The sequence below is a fragment of the Trematomus bernacchii genome, unplaced genomic scaffold (genome assembly GCF_902827165.1).
Source record: "Trematomus bernacchii unplaced genomic scaffold, fTreBer1.1, whole genome shotgun sequence".
Taxonomy (NCBI): Eukaryota; Metazoa; Chordata; class Actinopteri; order Perciformes; family Nototheniidae; genus Trematomus; species Trematomus bernacchii.
This window is the reverse complement of record NW_022987821.1, coordinates 173,254-200,519: the sequence shown is the minus strand read 5'-3', so window position 1 is coordinate 200,519 and position 27,266 is coordinate 173,254. Positions and strand designations below refer to the sequence as shown.

Here is a 27,266-nt window from a genome sequence, read left to right as displayed (position 1 = left end):
ATCCGATCTTAGGTCCTTTTTCTTCTCTCAATTACTCTCTGTTTGCTTCACCTGCCGAACGCAGAGGCCGCTGTGCTGTCACCGTAACCAATCATTAGCGCTGCCTATAGGCTATTTTAAACGTCACAAGGTCTCAATCTTACCGGCATTAATTGATGCTTCGATAGTGCCATCACCCAGCAAGAAGATTTAGCCGCATCGCTGCACATGTCATCTTGTGTTGCCGCTAGATATTGATCTGAAAGCAAGAAGCGCTTCGTCTTCATATGAGATAGATTCAAGCTAAGTTTTTCCTCAAACTTTACTGATCAAAAAGTTTCCCCTTCTGTAATTCCACTGCAACAGCCCAAAAATTATTGACATTTGCTAATGTAAATTTGCCAGCAGCGGTCTTTTATTGCCTGCACAGTGACATTTTGGAGGGATCTTTTTGTCCCACAGGGGAGTTGTGATCATGGCGACAGAGCTTAGATCATTTTACATTTAGTTCCCTCTCTTGAGGTGTAGGTAATTAAGAACGGAAGACCAAGACATCAAGCGGAAACAAGTTCCAAAATTGGGCCTAATTCCCCAAACGTTCTTAAGAAGAGATCTGTTGTTAAACCACGATGCACTCTCAGAAGAACACTTAAGAACAACTTAAAGCTGACATGTTTGGGAAAATAATTGCTTTCAGTTCAATTCTATTTAGAAAAAGAAATGAATTCATTATCTTTTCATTAGCTTTCAAACCATTAGGGCCTTTAGGTCAGTAGTCCGGCCAATTATCGTAGACGCGGAATTTCACAAGTGCCTGGGGGAAATGTCTTAAAATGTGGCACTAACTTCCACCTGACTCAAAGAAGAACTGACCAGAGTTTGAGGGTAAAAGATCAATGTCACTGTGACCTCCCCGCCATCCTCTTGTTGAGAGTGAGATACCTCAAGAACTCTTAAAAGGGAAATTCTTCAAATCTGGCGCAAACGTCCAATTAGACTCATGGAGTTCCAGGTCAAATATCAGTGGGACATCACAAAACTGGTTAATGGCCATTTTGGAGTTCAACCCTGACTCAAATCTGTCAACCTTTGTATGTCCTGCCCTTATATGGCAATCAGCAACCTGCTAATGTGGATCAACTTGAATTAAACATCCTGGTAAATGAGGCCCATTGTTCTAAAGTACCTCTCCCACTGAAGGAATCTCCCCCTCTCTTGCTTTATCTCCCTCTGTACACACCCCGCACTCTCACAGGTGCTCACAGATGCTCACACACTCCTAAACACACTCGGCTCAGGTTGATAAATCGGTGCATTTTTTCCTGCACTGTGCTTCCAGAACGGCTGAATGCGGAGTAAATGGGCCTTCACCCCAACTGCTGCGCCACCGCTGAGCTGTCGTTATGGGTATATGTCACATCATGTCACATTCACCTGGAACGTTCATTAACCATCCAAACCATCCGCTGACGCACTTTGCAGCTTATTGGTTTCCGTGGAGATAATTCACAACTGTACACCACCATAGCTTCTTGTTTTTTTTTTCCCTCGCCTCTTTTTCTTTTGCAAATTGCTACGTGCCGAACCGTGATGCAAAGTGATTTCAAAGCTTCAGAAGTAAATTTGTTTGGATATAAACATGATTAAAGAGAGGCGCATGTGGACATTGACTTGTGGATTCTTCTATTTTCCCTTTTTTCTTTAACACACATTTTCACACACGTGCTCTTGAGACTGCCAGCTCGGTGGGAACAGCTTCCAGTCTATCTCGCCTGCAGCACACACCATGTGACAGGCGACCAAATGCACCACCTGAGCGGAGCCATTGTGGTTCCTTATCGCACCGGACCCAGTCCCCCACGCTCGGACACCCTTATTGCTCACATTGTTGCTGCTTCTTCGCCCATTAGGTGGGGTTTGCGGTGGGGGGGATTTGCCAGGAGATGGGGGTGGGTGCACCACATGTGGCGCTCTTATCGCTCCCTCTGGAAACCCAGCATGCCATCGTTTCCTGACATGAATTCCCCATTAAATGAGCTCATGGATGTTTGTGTCAATTTACCGTTGATGCTTCCTCTAAAAGCATGTTGCCTGGCAACAAACGCAGACATGCTTAACAATGATTCCCCGTCAGTGTATAGGTAATGCTGTCGATATCACAGACAAACATTGGAAGTTGAATTTCTAACCTGCTGTACTCCATCATGTCCGTCCTCCTGTTTCTCCACTTACCTTCCAACTGCTCCCCTTTATACCCAGCATCTTTTATTCCACAGCATCTCTCTCCCCCCCGCTGAGGTGTACTGCTCCCTGCAGTTCCACACCACTCTACTCTTTTATTCATGCTTGGCGTCATCCTCTTGTTTTCCTCCATTGCCGAAGACTCAGATCTCTAGTCCTCCTTTTCCCCCTGCTTGAGAGGAGGTGCTAATGGGTCACAGACCAGCCGTGACCCGGTCTGTTGCGTGCTTCAGAACACTTTTAATCCCTGTAAACAATCCAGGGCTCCACTGAGATGAAAACAGACCTCAGTGTTTTAAAAAAAATTGATATTATCCCACCTGGTATCCTGTGTCGGGTCAGACGAGGATAAACTACAAAGACCAAAAACACCAACCACATCCTCTCTCGATTTATTTGACTGAACTTGAAAATAGCAATTAAAAGCCTGATCCATTTTTCTCTGAGACAACAGCACAGCACAACAGCAGAGAGCGGTAAACTATGAAGAATGTGAACAGATGTAAAGATGGCTATCACATGAAGAAATGTGCTGGTGAAACATTTGGCTGCACAACTATTTTTGCTCATGGGTGACAGTGCTGCGGACTTGTCCTAAAGCATGCTGTGACTCTTGCAAAGGTCTCAGCTGAACAGCTGTTGAAAAGTTCCATAAAGTGCAATGTTAAAAACCAAAGTTTTATATTTCACACTAGCATGGTAGCACTTCATGCTCTGAGGGCTTAAAACATACCCTGCCGTCATTTTGGATGGGCAACAGTGCTGCTGGGTCCTTGACCTTAATGCTCCAGTGTAGCATGTGGCTCACAAAGCTCTCTGTGCGCAGCTCCCACGGGGCCTTTCATATGGGGTTCAAGTACGTGTTTTTCTTTTTTATGCAGGCCCCGAACCAAATAATTGTACTTAAAGCTGCTGCTGCTGTTGCTCTTCTGAATCTGACATAATGTCAACATTAAAATTGGAGTTTTGTTCCAGAGTGCCAACGCGTAATACAAATTAAATGACGCAGGTTTTCCAAGTTCACGGTGCAACACGTGGTTAACCTTGCAATTAGGGTTAGTTAACAAAACTAGTTTGTTATGTAACTTAAGCTAGGAAAGTCTCCTTGAGGTGTCGTCACGTGACATGATGTCGTCAGTTTTAAAAAACAAAGCATTTGGTTTCACACGGGAAATGAACACAAGATCAACAAGATTCAGGCCTCCTTAGCTCTTTTCCCATGACATGTTAAGCTTTCATACAAAAATCAAAGGTTTTCTTTCAATAGCGTACGACATAGGGACTTCTTCTGAGAGAATGTTACCAGCTGCCCTTGAAATCTTCTATCGGATCTCACGATGTCGCAGGTTTTTAGATGCCCTCCTGTTAAGTCCACAGGAGCTTTAGTCTGTGCTTAAGGGCTCTGATGTGAACTTTAGGAGCCTTTGTGCGGATTGTTCCTGCCTGCAAACCTGCCAAAGAAATGGATCACATGTTACATCTTTAGTTAGTCAATGAATCACATTACCGTTGTGCATACAGGTTTATATTTTTTTCATTAATAATATTTAAAAGTGTTTTTATTATACTTAGTAGGAAACTAGAAGTGACAGAGACAGGATGCATTTTCCCTCCGTCTGTGTACATAAGCCCATGCATCATCTTGCCTTTTAAAGGTCAGCCGTAAACATACTGTATACTTTGAACTCTGAGTGCTGCAGCTGAGTGGAAAGTTTGGAGTGCCTCAAACGCTCTCTACACAGAAGAAAGGGTGTCTGAGAGAAAACACAAAGGGATTCTACCTTTCAGGGGTGCAAAGAAGGTTTTCCTCTTTCATTGGTTTTGCCAAATGGAGCTAAAACTTCATCTGCAATTCATAACATGACCAATATGCATTAGTATGAGTAAGAAAACCTTGCAACCAATCAGTGAAGCTCCTTCTTCCTGTCAATCGTACAACAGTAATATATTGTGTGGACTCCAACGAGTACGATTTATAATGGAGCAGGAACGTTGTTTACCAAACGTGGCAGGTTTAATTACTGCCCCTGCAACTTCCTGTGCGATCGACAACAAACAAGTTATGTAATCACAAATGATCCAATTCCATTTAGAAACACCTCAGGACTCCGGGGATTGCCGCTCTTAAGCAGTGTGAAAGCAGCCCGATCAGCGGGACCCTCTAAAACCGGGGCTGCCCCCACATCCTCCTCCGGGACTATGGTGTTTACCGCCCGGAGTGGCTGAAAATTAATTGGCTTGTTGATCCGCTGTACATTCACCCTGTCAGTGCGATGGCCTCCCCTCATTGCCCTGTCACTTTAAGTCGAAGTGTATTAATGGACTGTGTGGCCCATTGATTCCTAATTCCTCTCGACGTTGACATCGGGGACAAATATTGCGTGGCGCTGGCGTCTTCAGGCTTATTGTAATCAGCATTGTTATTGATCGCCTGCCCGAACCCCCTAGAAGTAATCTATTTTAAATACTCTTTCAGCAAACTGTGAGGTGTTTGGGGCCTTGCTCTTTCCAAGAAAGAAATGGAATAAGTTGAGGGAGAGTGCCTGAACTGGTACAAAAAAGAAAAAGAGTGAAAGACAACGCAAAAGGAAAGACAGATAAAGATATTGCGAGACTACGCTCTGTGAAATATGTCTTTCTTTGGAGTAGGGGGTGGTCTCCGGGTGGTCTCTGTCTCTGTGTGTGTGTCTGTCTCCAAGAGGCCAGCGGATGATGGATGATAGCGCCAAACGTCGGCGCTATCGATTTATTCTCACATTTGTCTGAGACGAGGAGGTGGAGCATTTCAACACAATGTGCCTCGCTATGTGCCCACACACACTTATATTTATTTATTTATGAAAAGTATTTTCACCGTGTGGTAAATGGACAATGATTCGGAGGCGTGGACCTTGGTTGAAATCTTTTCATTGTCTGCCTCCCTCCTCTCGGTGTGTTTTTATTGATCGTCTTGAAAAATGGCATCCACTTGTTTAACATCCAGTCTAATACACTTCAATCGGTCCAACCTTGCCTGCTCATCCGGCAGTTGTGGAAAGCTATGAGCACAAAACACGGAGATGAGCGTGTGTCAGTGCCCATGAAGGCATGATGAAACCTCTTCGGTGAGAAAAAAGACGCCATGTGTGTTTGCAGCTAAACCTCTGTCTCGCATGGCTGCAAATGGGTTTTTATGCGACTGTCAAACAGACCTTGCTCCATCCAGCCCATTGAGCAACGAATTAAGGCTGCAGAGCAAAGTAGCCATTCTCTCCACTCAAGGCTTTGTTGTTTTCCCCCCGTCGCTTGCCTTGCTCACGGGGTGTTCATAATCAACGTTAACAAATTGGAAGGACATCTATTGTTCCACCTGCCCACCTGCCCAGCCGTCTTGAAAATGCCCCCCCCCCCCCCCCGTTATCGAGGACACGGAGGCGGCATGTCAGAAACACAATCTCTGCTATGACGGAACAAGATTACACCGCAGTTGGACATGTTACGAGGAGTAGAGATTGATGTTACACACTGAAAGACACACTGAAAGACACACTGAGACACGGCCAGTGTCTGTTTGATCTTGTAGTTTTACAAGCTGCTCTGTCCAGATACTGCAGGGAGAAAGATGTCCTTTCACCTGCATTAATATTTCACTATATCACTTTAATATCTGGTGTTGGCAGCTTTTCAAATATATGTTTCAGCATGCAGGAATCAGGAGGCATTGTAAAAAATCTGTTAACTATAATCTACTTAAAGCACGGAATAATGTTAGTTTTACATATTTGTCATTCTTTTCACATTGATCGTAACACATTTTAGAGCATTTCAGAATGAGTTATAAACTGAAATATCATACTACTTCATATTTGCATCATTTTTTGCAAGGATTATTTATGATTCTAATTGTTTTCATGTATAATTCATATTAATTGCAGTTAAAATGTATTATTATACTAATTAAGATAAAATATATGCAATCGGAGCACACAGAAAATAGGTTGAATTTGTCATTTCTAATCAAATTATAATGCATAACAGTGATTATAATGCAATATAAATAGATAACAACTATGGGAATGTTAAAAGTACAGTAGTTCCTTTTAAAATTAAAGCCAAGTATTGAAGTATTATGATTTTGACCCAATAAGGTTCTATAATTTGTGTTGATGGTTAGAAAGCACTATGAATATGTATGTGTGTCTATAACTATAATCATGCAGTTCTATAGCAGATCTAAACTCACAAGTATGTTATGTGTCATAGAAAGTGTTATCACATATCTAATAAGGACTTGTCTGCCACTGGATCCTCTGCAAGTTGACGTTTTGTCAGATTTCTGCCTCTCAAAAACCTTTGAGTTTTTTTCTGTTCTCTTCTTTAGAGCTGTGACTCAAGAGTTTCACATGTCAAAAGTTTGAATTTCTGACTTTCTGACATCTCTGCTGTACCATGAAAGCTGCCTAACATTCTCTGTATCATTTATGGGGTATGATAACGATGAAAGATGGAATCTAAATGTCCGTGTGGGCGTGCGGTTAATGATGATGACAGTTATGACAATCATTTGACGTTAGGGCTGACATTTAGCGCATCGACGATCTCAGACCGGGATATGAAATGATAGACGGCCTCATGAGAAGATTTATAGTCCCCTCACCTTTTCTCCTTCCCTCTCTCAGGGGATGATGTACCTGGAGGAGAGGAGGCTGGTCCACAGAGACCTGGCAGCCCGCAATGTGCTGGTGAAGTCGCCCAATCACATCAAGATCACCGACTTCGGCCTGGCGCGGCTGCTGGACGCCGACGAGAAGGAGTACAACGCAGACGGGGGCAAGGTTGGTGTAAGTGGAGGCGTGTGTGTGTGTGTGTGTGTGTGTGTGTGTGTGTGTGTGTGTGTGTGTGTGTGTGTGTGTGTGTGTGTGTGTGTGTGTGTGTGTGTGTGTGTGTGTGTGTGTGTGTGTGTGTGTGTGTGTGTGTGTGTGTGTGTGTGTGTGTGTGTGTGTGTGTGTGTGTGTGTGTGTGTGTGTGTGTGTGTGTGTGTGTGTGTGTGTGTGTGTGTGTGTGTGTGTGTGGTACTGTTTATACTGCAAACAAAAAGACCGGGGAAGATTTTTTTTGGTAAGTATATACAAAGTATTAAAAATATATATATTGCGGTAGTTTTTTTTTGCATAAGCAGTTCAATATAATTAGTAATTTCAAGATGCAAAGACAAGCACCAATAAATGGGAACATTAAGATTTTAATAAAATGTAATAGTTTGCCTTAGAGAGGCACACATTAAAAACACAACATATGTTTTTTAGGGCTGTCAAGTTAACGCGTTAATAACGCGTTAACGCAAAAAAAAATTAACGCCACTAATTATTTTAACGCGATTAACGCATGTGTATTTTTTGTCCTCGGCCGCCGTAGTTTCAGAGCGCATCGAGTTTAAAATACCATCTACAAGCTGATGCTGACAGCCCCGCTCCTGCTGCCCGCTTGTGGCAGACCACACTTCCACGCTCACCGGCAGGCCCGGACTGGCCATCGGGAGGACCGGGAGGGTGTGTGTATGTGTGGCGCGAGCGAAGCACACCTTACGTGTTGTTGTTAGCATCTGGTGCTAGCTAGCTGAGCTAACGGATATAAGGAGCTGTTTCAATGAAAACAGAGGAGCGACATTTCGCCGACAACTGCGCCGAGCACTTGACTTTATGCAGGTAGCCAGACAGCACACTCAGCACGGATAGTGCGCGCAACACAGCTCATACACACAGGCATATATGCCTTGAGCTGCACATAGCTCCAACGATCCTCCACATTCACACACACACACACACACACACACACACACACACACACACACACACACACACACACACACACACACACACACACACACACACACACAGTATTGTATGAGAGAGGTTCTAGGTTGAATTGAGGCGAATATTTGTAATGTTCAGAGGTTGTTGTGTTTAATATTCATGAGAATATTTGTCATTGTTCAAATGATAATAAACAAACATATAAAGCATAGTTGTCCACTCATATGTTGATAAGAGTATTAAAAACTTGAAAAATATCCCTCTAAGGTACATTTAGAACAGATAAAAAATGTGCGATTAATTTGCGATTAATCGCGATTAACTATGGACAATCATGCGATTAATCGCGATTAAATATTTTAATCGATTGACAGCCCTAATGTTTTTTCTTTAATCTTAGATCCAACTGCTCAAATAATGATTTTAGCAGAAGCAGTACCTACACAATGTATCTTTTATATTCATACTCTTATTTCCATTCTTATTATAATGTTCATTGCACAGAGCTTTAAGAGTATGTCTACACTGGGACAGCTAAATGAATACAAAATAAAATAAATGCATGTTCTCTCTTGGCAGGCATTTTCTCACCTGACCTTAAACATAGACAAAGCTCTAAAAATGCTCAGTAACAGTCCCCTCTAACACTGTAATACAACCATTAACACAATATATGTATCTTTTATTAACATTTATGTATGTCTAATTGCAAAAACTAAGTATTAATTAGAAATACATTGTTGTCTACCAAGTATAAATGGAGAAATGAAGAAAAACATATGTATTTTCCTATTTCCCATTGGGTGTTTTCAACCTAGATATCTTAATTACCAAAAAAGAAACAAATGCATTTAACGTGAAGCAGTGAAACTCTTTTGGTCGAGCAAAGTGAACTCTCCCTAATAAAGCTCTTAGAAACACTCCATCCAAACAAATAACAGCGCCACACTTTCCAATCAGTTTGTTTTGTTTGGAGACCGAGACGACATTAATCAGAAGCCCCTTCTTGTTCCCTCGCTCGAGACTTGCTTTGCAAATTGTCCTGATCAACTCCCTTTATTAAATTGGCTTGTTCATTTGCTGCGTCTATCGAGCCGGGGGGCAGTTGAATTTAAAGCGAGTGAAACATATTTAATAAATGAAAAAGGTGGGAGATGTTGCAACGTAAAGCATTTCCTTCCCCCTCTGATCGTTTCCCTGAAGAGAAGACACGTCGAAGGCGGGGCTTTATTCTAAATGACCCATCGTGAGCATGTGTGTGCAAAAGCCCAGATAATTGCCTTGTTCAGTGGGCTCTACAGCTGGAGATCCCCTCCCTCCAGTCAATACAGAGATCATATGTTGGTTAGGATATGGCGATGCGTGCCGCTGCCCTTGTGAGGAATGTCAAAGGGCTCGTTTTATTACTATTTCCCACACCGTGGAGATAATGTGAGGCCAATGGTCCTGTACGCCCACTATTGATGATCCCAGAGTTGGACTGGAGCTAATCAATCACAGTACTTGAGTATTATCGAGCAAAGCAAAATATGCTTGTCGATATCCCGATATCTCACAAACGCTGGATTAAAATATAGGTCAGCTGTTGAGCAGAATATTGGAAATAATGGAAGATTGTCATGTGTGATTTTCTGTCTTTTTCATATTAAAATGTTTGTGTCTGTATTTCTCTCTCCTCAGATGCCCATTAAATGGATGGCTCTGGAATGCATCCACTACAGGAAGTTCACCCATCAGAGTGACGTGTGGAGTTATGGTGGGTCCTTGTTGTCTCATCGTTTTCTTAATTTCCATTTTGCCCCTTTTTCTTTCTTCTAATCTCGTTTCTCCATCTTTCTTGTTTCCTGTTTCCTTTCCCCCGACGTCCTCCAGGAGTGACCATCTGGGAGCTGATGACATTCGGAGGCAAACCGTACGACGGCATCCCCACGAGAGAAATCCCCGACATCCTGGAGAAAGGGGAGCGTCTGCCTCAGCCGCCAATTTGCACCATAGATGTCTACATGGTCATGGTGAAATGTGAGGAAACGCACACTACATAATAACGCATACAGACACTCACAAACAAGATGCAAAATATGGTTCATGCGATACGACAGAGAGGTATCAATCTTTTCATCTAACTCACTGCAAGAAAGAAAATTACCCTTTTTCTGAAAATGGTACTATTCCTTCAAGGAGAGACACTCTATCAACTATCAATTTTGAGGGTTGGGCTATTTTTTCATGAAAATAATGGACAGGGTAATTGCGCCATTTCCTCGGACATTTTCAATCTCAACTTATATTTAGGGCTCATTTTGCCATGATGACACAATAACTCACAAGCTGAGATTCTCACAGTTCAGTCACAATTCAAATTCTGTCTCTATCATAAGCAGTTACAAAGTTACGTCATGTTTTGTATTAAAAAATCTAGCTTAGCATAGATTCTTTAACGGGTTAAAGGCAATGTTTCCGAACAACACTCTAACTCAATGAGCACATACAGTAATCTTATTTTTAAATCATGTTTATCCACCGCTCCAACTCAGCTTTGAGGTGTCACCGATGAGCTGTAGTTTAATAAAAAGGGTTCATATTTTTTAATATGCATCTGGTTATCTGAGCTCTGGGGCTCCCATTGGAAGGGAAGCGGGTATGTAAAGAGGAGAGAGGAGGAAACAATTCGGAAAACTGGCTGCTTTATGGTCTGCAACATCTTTGTCAGTGTCATCCTCCATCTGGACGACTACACCTCCCCCCCCAGCCGTAGCACCCGAACTCATCCAAAAACCCACTTTTTATTCATGCGTCACAAATTCTCCCATCTTCCCCTGGCTGGATTCTGGTTCTGGTGAACATGGCTGTAGAGGGATCCACCCCTCCCATATTTCCAGGAAACGCTCCAGGCGTGCGTGCCAATCCATGCTATTAGATCTGCCAGCTATCGGCTGCTTGGCTCTCCGTTTCCTCCACACTGAACCCAACTATGGTGGGGTAGATTTCAGTCACTTCCTGTCTACTGCTGGTCGACGTAAAAATGGCCACACATCAACTTTATGACTTGTTTTCCCTTGTCTTTAAGTTATTTTTAATTGGACACATATTGTATCCGTTCTACTTGAAATTGAAATGAAACTTTTCAATTCTGCTGGAGCATTAGAGAATGCCAAATGTGTTGAAAGACATCGATGCGATCCAGCTTGGAGATCCATATCAAAGCGTATTCCCCTGACGGAAAAATGTTAATCCAATCCGAAATGTCATAATATCCCATTTTTCTTTTTCCAAATGAAACAGTCATGCCAATGGCTTTTGACAGCACAGAAGCAGGCCCTGCAGCCATTTACCCTAATAACAACGCCAACTCATTCCTCCCGCACGAGGAGAATAAATTGTATGTGCTATGTTAAATGTCTGAACAATTATGATTCAAATGCTGAGGTTACAGGGATTCCCTTAACTTAACACGCTTTAGGGCTCCCACGTGTTCCTGATTTATTTGTAATATTCAAGCCTGGTAGCTGATATCAATCATTTTCCTTTAGCTCTCATTTTTACCCACTTCTATACAAGTTCATATTTTAAAGCACGTACACATAGGTGAAATTATATAAAGGGAATTTACTTAAGTATTGTGGTTAAGTACATGTTGTTTAGGTGCTTGCACTTTACATTACCTGAGCATTTTCATTTTCTGCTACTTACTTTATACTCAATCACATTTATTTAACCACTTAATTACAAGTTACTTTACAGTATACAAAAAAACAACAATAATCACCTATATAATACACTTTGACCACTTTTATCTGTTCCCAATTATGTTGTACTTTTACTAAGGTAACATTTTGATTGCTTGCCTTTTAATTGCAACTTTAAAAATATATTTTGATACTTTTTGGCCTTTATGAGAGATACAGAGGTGAAACGGGCGGTCAGCTTTAACCACTGAGCTATCCTGCAGCCCTAACATAGTATTTTTAGACTTCAGTATTGCTACTTTCACTTTTAACTTATATTAACAGTGGTCAGAAATAGCCAGTGAGTCAGACCAGCAGGAGAGTCAGGCGGGGGACCTGACGCAGAGCCAAACGGAAGCAATTGGCCGCATTAATTCTAATTACATGTTGACTGAGAGCCGTTGTTTGTGATTTGTTGCGCTGCCACACTGCGTGCCCCTCCGCCTCAGCGCCACCCCAATAAAGATGAAATAGAGTTTGATTGCCGGAGTAATTGCACCTCATTTAAGGTAATGTGCCTGCGTGGGGGGGGCAAGCGGAAATCAGATGAACCGAGTGCAGACGGGCAGGTGGAATGACAACAGTGAAGGTCTGCGGTTCATTTGAGGAGAACTAGTATAAGATCCATCCTTTTCACCGCATACATTTTGTGATACTGTGGTTACCAGTCAAATATAGACAAATGAAGCAATTATATTGTGCTGGTGAGATATGATACCTCCATGTCGGGTTGCTAGAGGCTGCCAGACCCCACTTCAGCCATCACTGTTGTACAATATGTAAATCAGAAACTCAGGTTGCTTTACTGCCCAATCTGAGCCGAGACACCACCTGGCCTCTCTCCACCTGCAGCGCTTTGCTGTGTTTACTGCGGCTGTGGGAGACAAAGTAGGCTGGAGATCAAAATGACAAACACTTTACTCTAGCTTAATAACTACCTCTAAGTTGCCCTTAAGCAAGGCACTTAAAAGTTTGTTTAGGTAAACATCATGCTTGCTCCTCCACTGTTTTTTTGTATTTTCTACAGGACAATTAACGGCAATTAACCAACATTTTCTTTTATCGAGAAATACTGTTACTGTGTGGCAGGGTCATTTTGGGACACAGATGAAATGCAGTTACAGGACTAAAAATGCAAGCTGCATTTCTACCAAAAAGTAACATTCTTGCATTAAACCGTCTTAAAATGACAAAAACTAAAGTGAACCATCCCATCATTCAGCCAAGTGGCGACCTTTCCCCTTTTTGTGTCAGCATTGTGGTTTTCTACCAGAAGCTATCATATATTGACTATTATAAGATACCCTTTTTGGAATTTGGTAATTTTTTACTAATGTCTTCCAATGCTAAATATGTGTCTTTCTCTCCCTCAGGCTGGATGATTGACGCAGACAGCAGGCCCAAGTTCAAGGAGCTGGCTGCTGAGTTCTGCAGAATGGCCCGGGACCCCCAGCGATACCTTGTCATCCAGGTGGGTTTACCTCACTGTCAGAGCACTCAATACAAAGGCTTTTAAAGGGACAGTAGTAATATCAGAATGAACATATTTCGATCTTCTGAGACATTTTGTGGTGCTTTTTTTAGCAATATAGAATCTAATGTTGTCACTTACATGGTTTCACTTTTCTACTCTTCAGGGGGATGACCGCATGAAGCTCCCCAGCCCCAATGACAGCAAGTTCTTCCAGAGCCTTCTGGATGAGGAGGACCTGAACGACCTGATGGATGCCGACGAGTATCTGGTGCCTCGAGGCTTCAACATGCCTCCTCCGTCATACACAACCAGGCCTCGCGTCGACTCAAACAGAGTAAGCACACCAATATGTCAATTGCAACATTTTCGTCACCTAAACAAATATTTTTTTCAGTTTGTTGAACCAGTTTTAAACATTTTAATATGATAACACACCAAATATCCTAACAAAACCCCTTCAAGTGTTCTGATTTAACATTAAAGCATAACTTATTTTTTCTTTCTCTTTGAAAACAACCCCAACTCCCTGTCCTCCATACGTGGTCAAGGTGGTTAAGAACTTTGAATACACTGATGATTTTCCTCCACTAATGGCCCACCTCCATCATTTCCAACCCAGTATGTGTGGCTTAAACCTGGGCTCTTTACACGCTGGCTCCCTAGGCCCCAGGTTTCATTACTCAAAGCTGCAGTAGCAAATAGCAGAAGCTCTCTTAAAATGCCGCTGCCGTTTACTAATAGATAATCAGCGCAGGCTCGGGTGTTTGCTCTGCAGCGTGCACGTGTGCCGCCAGCCCAATGCTCTGCATCTTATGCACTTTTTACCCCTGTGACCTAGCAGTTTGCCGGCGGGACTTTGTTCCCTGACGAACACACTCGAAAGAAACACGCAAAGTAATCCTTCCAAGGTTTGCAATTCAAGGTCAACATCCCTATCTTGAATTGGAACTCTTTTGATTAGGCAGTCAAAAGCCCTTACATGCCCACACAGGGAATGTAAGCCATTGTTCAAATCCATCGGCTGGCTGACTTTGCCACAGGAAGTTAGTTATTCAGGTAGCGCCACCGCAGTCCGATACAGACGCTTATCTAATCTGGACTGATTTGATCTCATGCTCATACTTGAAAAGAGGAGCGGATAATGACTGGCTTTGAAGAAGGGATGAACAGAGAAGTTTGGAGGTGGGGGAAGTTGATTGCAATGGAGGGCAGACAGTGGGAGTAAGTGCACGAATATAACCTCGGGACGTTTCTTTGTTTTCCTCTGTTGTGTTTTGTAGCTCTGCTTCCTGTAATTGCTGCTGTAGCGCTAGCAGTTGGCAAGAGTGGCGAGGAGAAGGCCTGGGTTAAACAGCCTGCGGCGATCCAGCACAGCAACACAAGAAGCCCTTTGCTTCACATGTCATGTTTTGTATTTTCTTGTGGGGTTTTTTGTTCTTTTTTGAGGTTCAGGTGTTTGTATGCAAGCTCTGCCTGGCTGCCCTTGCAGTCCCTTAAGGCTGATGATTACATTTTCAGAACTTTGTTGGAGAATGTTCCCTTCAACAGGCAGCTGCACGGGTTAAAAGTCTCACTTCCTTTGCCGCAGGTGGCATCCAGCTGGCTTAAACTCACTCCAACTTTTTGGTGTATTTGTTATGATTCAATTGAACCTTAGACATCTTGAGTTGATTTTGTTAACTGCTCTTTTATCACAAAGATTGGAAGCAGAACAAAGATAACAGTACTTCTCTTCTCTATCTGCAACCCATTTTTGCCACAGAACCAGTTTGGCTATCGAGACGGGGGTCCAATCCCTGCAGAGGGCTCTGTGGCAGGGGCCCAAGCCGCCATGAACCAGGAAGCAACAGGTGGACCGGGTCCGGCCCTGGAGGACCAGCGCTGTAACGGCAGCCTGCATAAGAAGAGCCTGAGCCAGGGAGAGGACAGTGGGGGCCAGAGGTACAGCGCAGACCCCACCATCTTCTTGGGTGAGAGGGCACCAAGAGGGGACACTGATGAGGACGGATACATGACACCCATGAAGGACAAGAGCTCTTCAGGTAACGCAACACAAATCATTTTCCAGAGCACTTACAAACATTTAAATAGGTGTTCTGAAATAACCGTCCCTAACTTATTATAATTTCTTACAAATGTATAAAACACCATGATATAAAAGTCGCGCAAACATCAACTATACCACACACATCTGTGCTGTTCCATGAAGACAATTTAAACATCCTGTTTGTGCTACAAATTGTTCCCCTGTTCTGTCATCTCTTTGTTCATTCACATAGTAAGTACACTCATGTAGTATATTCTGCCTGTTCATTCCATTTCGCTCCATTGATTAAAATTCCTACCCAGTTTCCTTCCACGCTGTATGTCAGCTACTACAGAGTCATGTTTTGCCTTTGATCATAATTCTGTCCATCAGCTTCGCTCTCGCGCGACCGTCTTTGATTCTCGAGCAGCACAAAATATAACAAAAGCCCGCAGCCGAATGCATGTGATGCAATGTCAAGGAGCGGAAGAGTGGGCAAAATCAATAGGTTTTCGCACCCCACTATTATAGCGCTTGGAAGCAGTGAAGAGGGGTCATTTGCTGGCATTTTCACCCCCAGCAGATGGAGTTTCCAGTGCCAAAGAACTGCTGGCATTTTGCCCGTCTGCTCCTGAGTGGCTGCCATTATCGCCATTATCATCTCCATCTTCCACCCTCATTAGCGAGTGATCTCTTTCAATTTCTATTGCTTATGTTTCCTTTTCTCTCGATTTGACTTCTGTTGATCTTGTTGTCTTATTCTATCCTAAACTCCTTTTTTCTCTTTTTCTTTCCTACCCTCCCCTCTCCTCCTTTGATCTGTGCTACAGAGTATCTGAATCCCATTGAAGAAAACCCGTTTGTCACGCGACGTAAGAACGGCGAGATCCACGCCTTGGATAACCCGGGCTACCACAGCACGCCCAACAGCCAGCCCAAAGGAGAGGACGAGTACATCAACGAGCCACTGTACCTCAACACCTTCCACAGCCCTGCTGATCTGGGCCTGGAAGCTCTGAGGAGAAATGGTCTGCCCCTACCCGTCCATCCCACTTGCTCTATTGCTTCTTCAGGCTCCCACCTCCCGCTTACAATCCAAACCAGCCTGCCCCACTACCCCCTCCCCACAGCCCTGCCCTCACCATCTGGCCTGCCTTGCCACCACGGCCCAGCGACCCACATCCTCCACACCCACCACACCATCAAACCCGCAGGAAATCCAGGTGGCGGTATGGTCAGCCAAACAGGAACTTCTGCCCAGGCCCAGGTGTGCCAATCTGGCGCCTTGTCCACTTCGGCCACCATCGGGCACGGCAACCTGCCAGCCTACCAGATCCACGCCACCTCGCACCCAGCTAGCTTGCTGAAGCACGGACAGACAACAGGTAAACTCAGCGGGAAGAAGCTGAAGGTGACCTTTGACAATCCGGAATACTGGCAGCACAGCTTGCCTCCCAAATCGTCCAACCAGGCGATCCCGGAGGGTGCACAGGGCGGTTCCACCAACGCCAAGCTCTTCTACAAGCAGAACGGACATATACGGCCGGCAGTAGCTGAAAACCCTGAATACATGTCGGACTTTTCCCTGAAGTCCGGCACCGTCTTGCCGCCTCCACCCTACCGGCAGCGGAACACTGTGGTCTAAATCGTTCTATTTGACAAACGTTCCTCAATGTGACTCTAGCCTCCAGCAACCCAGACATCCTCTCCGGTTCCACTGTCCCATACAAAGGGGAGCGGCAACAACCAGAGCCCCCAATTGTTTTCAAACAACGTGCCATCTGCTGTAGATTGTAGTGACATCCGGAGGAGGTGGACCAAACCGAGCCAAGCAGACCCACGCACCTTCACTATATCCAATCCAGTCCATTTCTGTCCTGTAGATAGAGACTGCGCTCCATTTCAGTGAGAACGTGAAGGACAAATGACTGTCACAAAGCAGAGGACGTACTGTGTTGTCCCAGCACAATATAACTACAGTGGCGTAGAAAAAAGATGGACCTGAACTCACTGCCAGCCATTGTGGAGTCAGCTTCAAGAAAGGAACAAGAAGTTGTATTATCTCCCCAGTACGAACGTCTGGGGATGAACAATACGCTTCTATGGGTTTGTGAGATAGGCAAACAGAAAGAGCAAATACAGTCGGTTGGATGTTAAGATATCTTGTTCTGTGAATGACCTTGTAGAGTGAGGAAAAAGACTGAAAGGGTTGTGTCAGGACTTCCAGCTTCATGAAAGCTGATCAATCATATTCAATCATTTTGCCCATAGAATTATACCATAAAGTTCTCGAATTCTCCATCAAATATGTGAAACTCATCTTTCTACTGTTACTGTGATACTGTGACGGCCCAAACTACAGTGATCGCTCCTTTCACGTGTGTAGTTCGACCATGGACTTGCCTGAAAATACACAGGGCAACTGCTGTTTTGTTGTTTTTGCTGTCTACTTGGAAAAGCTGTGCGAAAACAGCCTTTTTCCGAGCCTAAGGGAAGAAATACACTGTAAACATTTTTATAAACACTGGTTGCAGTGTTGAGACAATGGATTTTTATACACTGGTTTTCCCATTCAGACCAGGATGCTAACGTAGATGTGTAAAAAATGTCATGCCATGAGAGCATAGATTCCTGAATCTGCTGAATAAGACCAACCACAAAGCAGCCAAACTGAGAACGGTGATTATAGACACAGATAGTGAGAGAAGGAGCTAAGAAAATCCTGAGGGGAGGGAAAGTTCTTACAAGCGGCCTAATGAAGACCTCAAGGAATGAAAGAGACAGCACCAGCAGAGCACAGAAAACTGGACTACTTTTTGTGTGTGTTTGTGTCAGTGTGAATGGACCTAGTATGTGTGCTCACATGTTAGCGAGCATATTTGGCCTCATAAGGTTATCTGTAGAAAAAGAGTTGCGGTCGAAGTCGGTTATAACATGGTTGACAGGTTCAGTGCTGCTGCTAACAAACCCATCACTGGTCAAACATCGAAGGTTTCCCCCATCTGCAGTCAAGTTTTAAAACGTTTTAAGAATGGCAATATGTAAGTCTTCAGTCCTGATTGATTTAGAATTCCTATTTAAGTTCAGAGTCTTTGGATACATGAGCTTAAAGTGTTGGCATAGTTCCATATGTTGTGCGTTTACAATGGAAAAAAGTGAAATGGCACGGTAATAGAGTGGTGCAGTGACGAGTCCTAAAACCCGGAAGTGAGTTAGCATTTTACCACTACCGGTTCCCTCGTCTCAGAGCCAATGGGATCTCTCCATAGGATTTTGGAAAAGAGCTGGAAATAAGGAGAAATTTAAGAGATGGATCACGTTTTGTTCTACGACATTAAATCCATCAGCAGTGACCCCACTGGTGATTTCTGAAGAGTTTACGTGTCTGAAAAACGATGGTTGTTAACAAGTGGCTGAATAGGACTACAGAAGTTGTCGAGGCCGTTTTACGTCATTACACCGAACACGTAAACACTCCTCTAAGTTTGGTTGCCCTGTTCTGCTTGAAAGCAAGTACCTGCCTCCTGCAAACTGTTCAAACAAACGCTTCAACTTGTTCCATTTAGAATCTGTATGTTTGAATATGGATCTTAAGTTGGCGTGACGTTGAAGCAGCGACCCTGCTGTAGTTCGTTTATAGCATAACGTTAGCATTTTGCTTCTGGCGACTAGATTTATGATTAGAACATTATAAAAGTAGGGTAGACATGTGGAGATTATCCGGCTGAACAAAACGTGCATTTATCAAACAGGTTCTTTTTCCACACACCTTATTTCGAGCTATTTTCCCAAATCCTATGGAGAAATCCCATTGCTTTTTTGTCGAGGGAACCCATGCGCAGCTTACTTCCGGGTAAATACGTCATCCCTGCACCACTCTATACATGCAAATATAACGGTTGACCCATTGACTTCCGTTCTATGCGAGAGTAGGGGTGAAAAAACATTCGCTTCTGATTACAAGCATATCTGCATCGTCACTTCTTTTGAGCTCAACTTTTGACACCTTTATGGTGACCGTGCCCTAATATAACATTCTTTCTGATTTTCTCTTCCATAGACACCCAGTTCCTAATACTGCAAATGTTTTATATAAATATTAAAATACCTTCATCGGTGGGCCATTGGCTCTATAACCATTTTGATGTGTATTTGACATTAGATAGAGACTTAACAGATATTTATTTCGATGAAAACAGTCAAAGAATGCCCTTTTTATGCCTGGAATCATCTTGAAGATAATCCAGACAATGATATTTTGGGAAAGAAAATCAATACTATATGAACCCAATTTCTGTGGGACAGGGTAGGTAAATGTTATCTTCTTGGTTGCTGTCCAAGGTTACTAGAATTATTTTGAAGTCACCTGATACCGTATTACAATGACTTATATTGGAAGAGATTGGATCGTTTTTTTGAACACCGCATTAGTAGTCTGGCAACTGTTGGACAATGATTTTCATTCTGGGTCTATTATAAGTCCAGAGTGACATCATAGTATGTATCCACACTAAGGTTTACTCAACAATAGACAACTGATCGCGCCTTTACTCTCCAGAGAATAGTTCTAGCCCTCACTAGTGATGCCTCTGCATGCAAACTGCCAGTCAATGCTGCTAAAAGCGCTGGAGTTACAGCCATTATTTCTTCCGCCAAGCCATACAGTAGACCTGTGGGTGGGAAAACACCACAAAGCTTGCCAAACTACAAAGATCAAGAGGACAATTGTATAATGGTGATTTTCCTCAGAGGGCCTCATCATCTTAGTTGAATCAATATGACAAATCGTTAGTGAGTTTTTTTAGCCATGTTTAACGTCTGTGGTAGAACACTGTCTAAGCTTTTATTTTATTTGTGTAGGATATTTATTTAGTGTATTTTAATGTCTGCTTCCGTGTGAAAGTGTTAGTCTGAGTAAGCTGTACATGTTTGTCCTCCCCATGGAGCACTTTGATTTGTAGAAAGGATTTCCACCCCTCGTTACTGAAAGATTCAACTTGTTTATCTGGTTTTTACCACTTCAGAAAGCTTTAGCAAAAAGTCAGAGGAAGGTGCCAGGAGTTCACGAAGAAGACGCCGTTAAGGTGGTCCTGACCAGCTTCAAGAATGTCCTCGCTTTTTTTTCCCTTCTTTGCTTCAAACAGTATTTCTAATGCTGCTTTGATGATATCATGATTATTTGATGGAGTATTTTGTAGTCCTAATGGAGCTCTAATTTAAGGAAATAGAGACAACATTTAATATCAATGTGAAATATTTATGCCGTGTTTGGGTTTGTTTATACATACTGAGCGATGGAAGCAGAATCTGGGTTTCAAGAAGAAGAAATGGTGGCCTGAATTACACTGCAGACTCAAACTATGAGACCAGATTAGACTGAAAGACAGGCCTCACGTGTTCTCGAGAGCACTTGAAACTATCCGAGACCCTTTACTTTGAATTCAATCTTCTCAAGAGTATTGCCACAAAAGGAAGACAAATACCTGATCTTCTTATTTGTGTCATCGGAAAGGCCTTGGTGATGTTTTTAAAAGTAACACAATTTGTTTTGCTCTTTGTGGAAGCAATCATTTTCCCTCTCTGCCGACTAATATCTCATTTCGCCTTTGGCATTGGACTGTGTTACCTGCTGCTATTTGTCTCAGCCCATAAACACTCGTGTGGCTCATGGCAGTTCAAGAACACTCCACTGCTCTGGTGTTTTAAGACTGATCACTTTTTTTATTTAATACTGTCTACTGTTTCTTTTTCGAGCCAAGGTGCAGAGGCATGTAGCCACGTTGTACTGAAGTGAATCCTTCTATATTTCATCCATACAGGCTGAGTCTAATGTATAGTACAATATCACCTTGCATGGTACCCAAAGTGAGTGTTTTACTGCCTCCACCTTTGTATCTCTCCATTGACCACAGTATTATATTCAAATGGGAGAAAATACCCACATTTTTGTATGAAATTCAGTAGCACAAACTGGGAATCATTACTTCTGAAATCGTTCATGGGATTTATTTTGTGTATATTACCCCTTTTAATAGTAGTTTTCCATATTATTGAGGATTTCTTCAAGGACCTTTTTGTGTTTTACCCTACGTTTGTCATTGCGATTCCTTCTGTCTGTGTAATTGCACAACTCATCGATTTCATGTCCCTGTGTTTTAAATTATCAGATCCGTATACATGTACAGAATCTTTGGGGTTTCCTCCGAACCTTATCTAACACACTTCAACAACAACAAAATGTGAATAGTATTTTTATAAAGCACTGAAGCGGGGCGACGTTGCGAATTTGTAAATATGGAGGCAATGCTTTGAATTTGTATGGTCTTCTCTCCTACTGCTGTTTTTCTCCCGCTTATAACAACTTGTACAGAAAGAGCCGTACATATTTGCTTTATGTAAGTGTAGCTTTTGACTAATGGGGATTTGATTTTTAAAAAGTGCTTGTTGACCCTTTTTTCTCATGTGGAAACTCTTGTGAAGCCCCTTTTTATTCCCGAGCGTTGTGGCCGTCCTCATGTGATGTTTCAGTTGTAGGTGTTTAAAAGTAGGAATGGTGGAAGAGGGGGGGGGGTGACATGTTTCGCTTCCCCATGCTTGCCACATTTCATTTGTCACTCAGTAATGGGAACAAGCGAACATTACAGTATTTTCCTCTTTATCTCCCCCCCTTTATATTTCCTGTAAACCTGAAACCAGTGCTGCCAACCAACCCAGATAAACTGTGTTACCTTCTCTGCTTACTTTCCACTGGAAATACTACTGAGCCACGCCCCCACCCCCTTAAAAGGCAAAGCACAGCCCCCTTAATTTCTGATTTGTTTTGCATGCTTTTAGAGGAGACAACGTAGAGAGAAAAGCATTCGGAGTAACTCGCCGACCGTTAGCTTCCCCGTGTCCCTTTATCTCCCCGCGACTATCTCCCAGAGTTATTTGAAACCATACCCAAAGCTTTATATCATAGAAAATACCGTTCCTCATGTTTGTTACATGAATCTGTCAAAAGTATATTTTTAATTTAATATAAATAAAGATTGATTCAGTATATGTTGCCGTGGTCTGTTGGTGCTTTTTTCTGTGTGTCTTGCAGCTGGAAAACAACATCACATGCTCGGGTTTACTTGAGGTGAACTACACACACATTTGCAAGTTTTTCAAACATACTTTTGTAAATAAAAATTCCTTTGGATGGTCTGCCTATAAATACTTTATTATTTAGAGTATTTGTATCTTTTCAACAGCTTATTAGTTGAGACACAACAATTCAACTGTTTGGCTTTGACTGTAGATTTCAACATATAATCTATATCTGGCAATTCACACGATTGACAGCTCACAATCGGTTATTTGATCTTGAACTACTTATTTTTGGGTCAACAACATACAAAATGCAGTTTTTAAAACGCGGGTCGTCTTGGGTCGAGTGCATTATGACTTTTTTAGGACTTGTGCAGTCAGTGCAGACTTGGGACTCGAAACCATTCTGAATTATGTATATTCATGAATTGTCCCATATAGAAAGCCAAACAGTTGAGTTGAGGACTTTGTTAGCTTCTGAAAAGTTACAAATACTCGAAAATAAAGTATTAGTCACTTTGGCTCGACCAAAAATCGTTTAAAAATGTGCTATATAAATAAAACTTGATTTGATTTAGTCGGCACATTATCTAAAAAAAGGATTACCCCAAAAACTTCCAGAGAAGATTATTCCTACAGTACAGCTTTTTTGGGGTGATGATTATATATAATGTACAAAAAACATAACTTTGTAATTAGTCCTATCATGCTTTCAATTAATTTAATCTGAAAATCCGATGCTTCAAGGACTGTACCCTGATAGAGATTCCGTGTGTTGCTCAAAGACACCTCAGCAGGGGAGCTCTGGAGCCCTAAACCCAGAATCCCTTGCTCAACAAGGCATCGCTGCTGGAAATAGCGCACAAAATGAAAGCCCTGTTCGCTTCTCTAATGCTCACTCTGCCAGTTTTACTAATAACATTTAACAGATGGTGTCTTTAATTAAGGCGAGAAGCTCTCCAGTTCCAGCAAGCTCATTTTGACCCCACTTTTCTTCACATCAACGTTTCATAAAGTTGCACTGGAGGCGAGAATCTGCAGCGCACCACACTTTCATGCTCAAAAGGACTTGCAGATGAAGACCAGCTGCATCAAAAAAGCTCCGCAGTGTACTGCTCTGGAACGCTGGCCTCTGATAGGCTAATGTGTGAATATAACATTTTGCTCCCGTTTCTTCGCCTTGCCCCGTGCTGTGCTTAATCCGCTGTTTACCCAAGAGTTGGTTATGTAAACTGGCATAGGCAACATCGTTTGCTATGCAGCGCTCCTCCATCGCCGCTGCGTTCCCAGGCTTTCATTTCAATCATAAATAATACAAAACTGTCCAATGGCAGAATATGAGCTTTCTGAAGTCACTGCTATTAATACTAATAAGGCGAAGATGGTGCTTTAAGTAAACACTGTTTATGAACCCTCCTCCTTTCTCTTCTGCTTCCTCCGAGCACTGAGACTCAATTAGTAAGCACATGGAGTCCAACCATAGTCATTCAGAGTAGCTTCTGCTGCCGAGAAACACTATTTCCACTTATATTCACACAATTATTCAGAATCTACATTAAGAAAATATGTGTGCGTAAAGGGGAATGTAATTGATATTTCTTTCCTAATGTTTAAGCCGCATATTATCTAGAACATTAAGCACACTTCCCAACAGCACAGAAAACGGGGGAAGAGGGGGTCACTGTTCATTTGGCGACTGCTGTATAACCATTTGTCATAATGTTGCAAGTCTCCTGATCTTCCTGTGAAGCCCGATGTCGCCTCGGGGAGGGGGGGGGGGGGCGGGGTTCAGCTCCATCGCCGAGGCCTGTAGCAATTATACTTACAGCTGGCCTGCACCTGTGACACGGCTCGCTGATGACAGCTCATCGCCAACACACCGCCGCCGTTTAATTGCAGCGTGTCACCTTGACGCTTTTAGCCTCGCTCCAAAGAGACAAGTCGAGTGTTTGAACCGGCTCCACAAGCGTGATTTTACATCATAGCCTTGACATATTCTCCTTAAAAGCCTTCGAAAATAGATTTTAACTCAACAATAATTCTCCATATTAACTCTATCTTAAGGCTGTAATTATTCAACCCTTGAAGACATAATGATTTACTCCCCCTAAGATGTTAATTGAAATGCATAACAGCATAATTTTAGGGAGCTAATATAACAGCTTGAGCCTATTCTGGATATAATTCATTTAAATGTAACTTGATTCAAGTCAATGATCAGCAATTTTCCACTGTTTTGAGTCAGAATTTGTCACACTCTCTCTCACACATACGTCTGGGAGGAAAGGCAGACAGACCCAAAGAGACCAGTCTGTGGCCGGCTCATAAAGACAGACCAGTCTGCAGCTCAGGATCACCATGAGGAAGAGTAGGAGGAGGAAACCTTTCCACACAGCATAGCAATCCGGGCAGAGAACAACGAGGAGGCAGTGCAGTGAGCAGAAGACAGAAAAAATGGAGTTAAAGGTTGGGAACAAAAGCCTTAGGCAGCGATTTGAGGGCAGAGAAGGAGTGGAGGATAGCTGAAGCTCCAGTCACTAAATAACTCTTAGCAATATTGCTGGATTCCTAAGTTAATAAAATAGCTTTAACACATTTCCTAGGCGTCCATTCTGTGCAAGATTACATGAGCAGGCGTTTTTCAGTGGTTTTGTGCTGAGTCACGACACAAGCTGTTTACTCCGGAGATCCATGAGGCAGAGATGACATAATGCACAAATATGTACTGTGCGCCTTATGGTTCTTAAACAATCTACGACGTATTGCAAGGATACAATAGTCAGATTAATATGTATAACAACTATTTACTGAGCAACTCAAGCACTTCAGAACAGCTTGAGTGACACATTATACAGTTGTGCCTTTGCAGTCATGTATAATATTAATTATTTTGTATTGTTAAGCAACTATGTGATTATTTGTTATGTTCTTGTACCCACTTGAGGTGGCCCTGTATCCATATTTCCTTTGCAATTAGCTTGAAGAAAGCAGCAGCAGTTGATTACTCTGACCAATCACGGTAAGCCTTGACCTAAGTATGTGTTTTGGGTTGATTGGCGACAAATACATTGTAGTGCAACAGATACAAATTGACAGCTTGGTACAAAGAAATGTAATGGGGGGTAACAATATTTTTCATAGTAGGAAGTAATGTTTGTGAATTGAAATAAAAATGAGAAAATTAACACTTTTAATTTGCAAAAAGACAATATTGTTTTGTGTAATCAACAATCAAAACTCACATGGTTAAATCCAATTTGAAGACAGCTTTCTACATGCTCTGATTTCTATTTGAATCTTGTTTATTTTTCTTTGTACTTTCCCCCCCCACACACAGCAAACACTTTCAGGTTAACTTGCACCTACAGTATCCACCTACCAACAAACACACATGCACACCCTCACAGGTTGTTTGTAGCTTGTGGATTTGCAGTGAGAGGTATCTGACTTTTCTCTCTTTATTCCTGCATTGACCCTGAGCAACACATACACACATATACACCCACACAGCTACACACACACACAAACACACACACTGGCCTGAAGACAGAGATGGAGAGCTCTAATTTCCACAGGGCCCACAAAGTCTCTCCATCCCTCGAAACTCAATCTCCTCTCTTTCTCTCACGGAGCTACACACACTTGCAGAATCCCCACCAATACAGAATAGACGAGCATGCACACATTTAAAAATGAAGAATCTCTTTATTTGTCCTGAATCAAAACTTTATTATCATTTAACTCAATGGACAAATCCCTCTTACTGGCTTACTCTTATGTTCACTGTCGATTACAGATGAGATTTATATTGGGTAAATCATGTGATCCACCTTTCCCATGCTCTACTGGGGTTTCGGGGGGGGGGCTTAAATAAGAGCCTGGAGGTTTGTAATGAGCTCCATCTCTTTGTGCAACAGTGAAGGATGGACATTGAAAAAGATGGAGATGGTTTGACGTGTAAGTGCACAGATTCATGACGAGGCAAAAACGATTCCGTTACCAAATAGTCCACGGTTTGATTCTTGCTAAATGCACATCCATCAGTCGCTTCCTGTTCCGCTGGGTTTTATTATTTTTTCCTGTGAACTCACCAAACCTTTACCTGCCCACTCCATCATACGTCGCAGTGGATAACAGCATCAGCTGAATCCCCATCATGTAAAGAGGCCCGGAGACGTCCAGATGGTCTATAGCAGCTCTATCATTTGTCAAAGAAAATGATGCTGAACAATATAAGAAATTAAGCAAATACAGGCAGAAAGCTTTTTTTTCTTTTCTTGATATGGACTGTTGGTAAAAGATGAGGCTGGCAGTCGATGTTTTTATAGTATAAAACATTACCGTGACAAATTAAGCCAACCACTCATTTATCTTAATAACAATTATTGTGTGGACAGCTTGACATAGCATGTGCCGTTCAACTCAACCACATTACATTTCATTTAGCTGACGCTTTTATCCAAAGCGACTTACAATAAGTGCATTCGACCAAGAAGATACACACTTGAAGAAAACAGAATCATATAAGTACGTTTCAGAGAGCCAAACCATTTTAAGTGCTACTCAACAGGCTTTAGATAAGCCAGTCCTTTGTTAGTATATAAGTGCTTTTTATTTTGTTTTTTCTGTTTTTCATTTTATTGCTCGAAGTGGAGTCGAAAGAGATGAGTTTTCAGTCTGCGCCGGAAGATGTGTAAGCTTTCTGCTGTCCTGATGTCAATGGGGAGCTCATTCCACCATTTTGGAGCCAGGATAGCAAACCGACGTGTTTTTGCTGATGGGAACTTGGGTACCCCTCGCAGTGCGGGTGCAGCGAGCCGTTTGGCTGATGCAGAGCGGAGTGCACGTGCTGGGGTGTGTGGTTCAACCATTGCTCAAAAACTAGTCCACTTTACTTTTTCAGGAAATATGCTTGTTCACTTCCTTGCCAAGAGTTAATCTTCTAAACTGGAAGC

The 27,266-nt window shown here is 42.5% G+C and overlaps 1 protein-coding gene across 1 annotated transcript in view; it reads left to right on the top strand.

Moving 5' to 3' along the window:
- LOC117499247 (receptor tyrosine-protein kinase erbB-4-like) overlaps positions 1-18,625 on the top strand; it is a 211,332-nt gene extending 192,707 nt beyond the window's left edge. Inside the window, exons 22-28 of the mRNA XM_034151628.1 lie at positions 6,879-7,034; positions 9,693-9,768; positions 9,885-10,031; positions 13,111-13,208; positions 13,375-13,545; positions 14,974-15,253; positions 16,068-18,625. Coding sequence (XP_034007519.1) covers positions 6,879-7,034; positions 9,693-9,768; positions 9,885-10,031; positions 13,111-13,208; positions 13,375-13,545; positions 14,974-15,253; positions 16,068-16,882 — 1,743 coding nt within the window. The 3' untranslated portion in view covers positions 16,883-18,625. The remainder of the gene's footprint in view (positions 1-6,878; positions 7,035-9,692; positions 9,769-9,884; positions 10,032-13,110; positions 13,209-13,374; positions 13,546-14,973; positions 15,254-16,067) is intronic.
- The last annotated feature ends 8,641 nt before the right edge of the window (positions 18,626-27,266 follow it).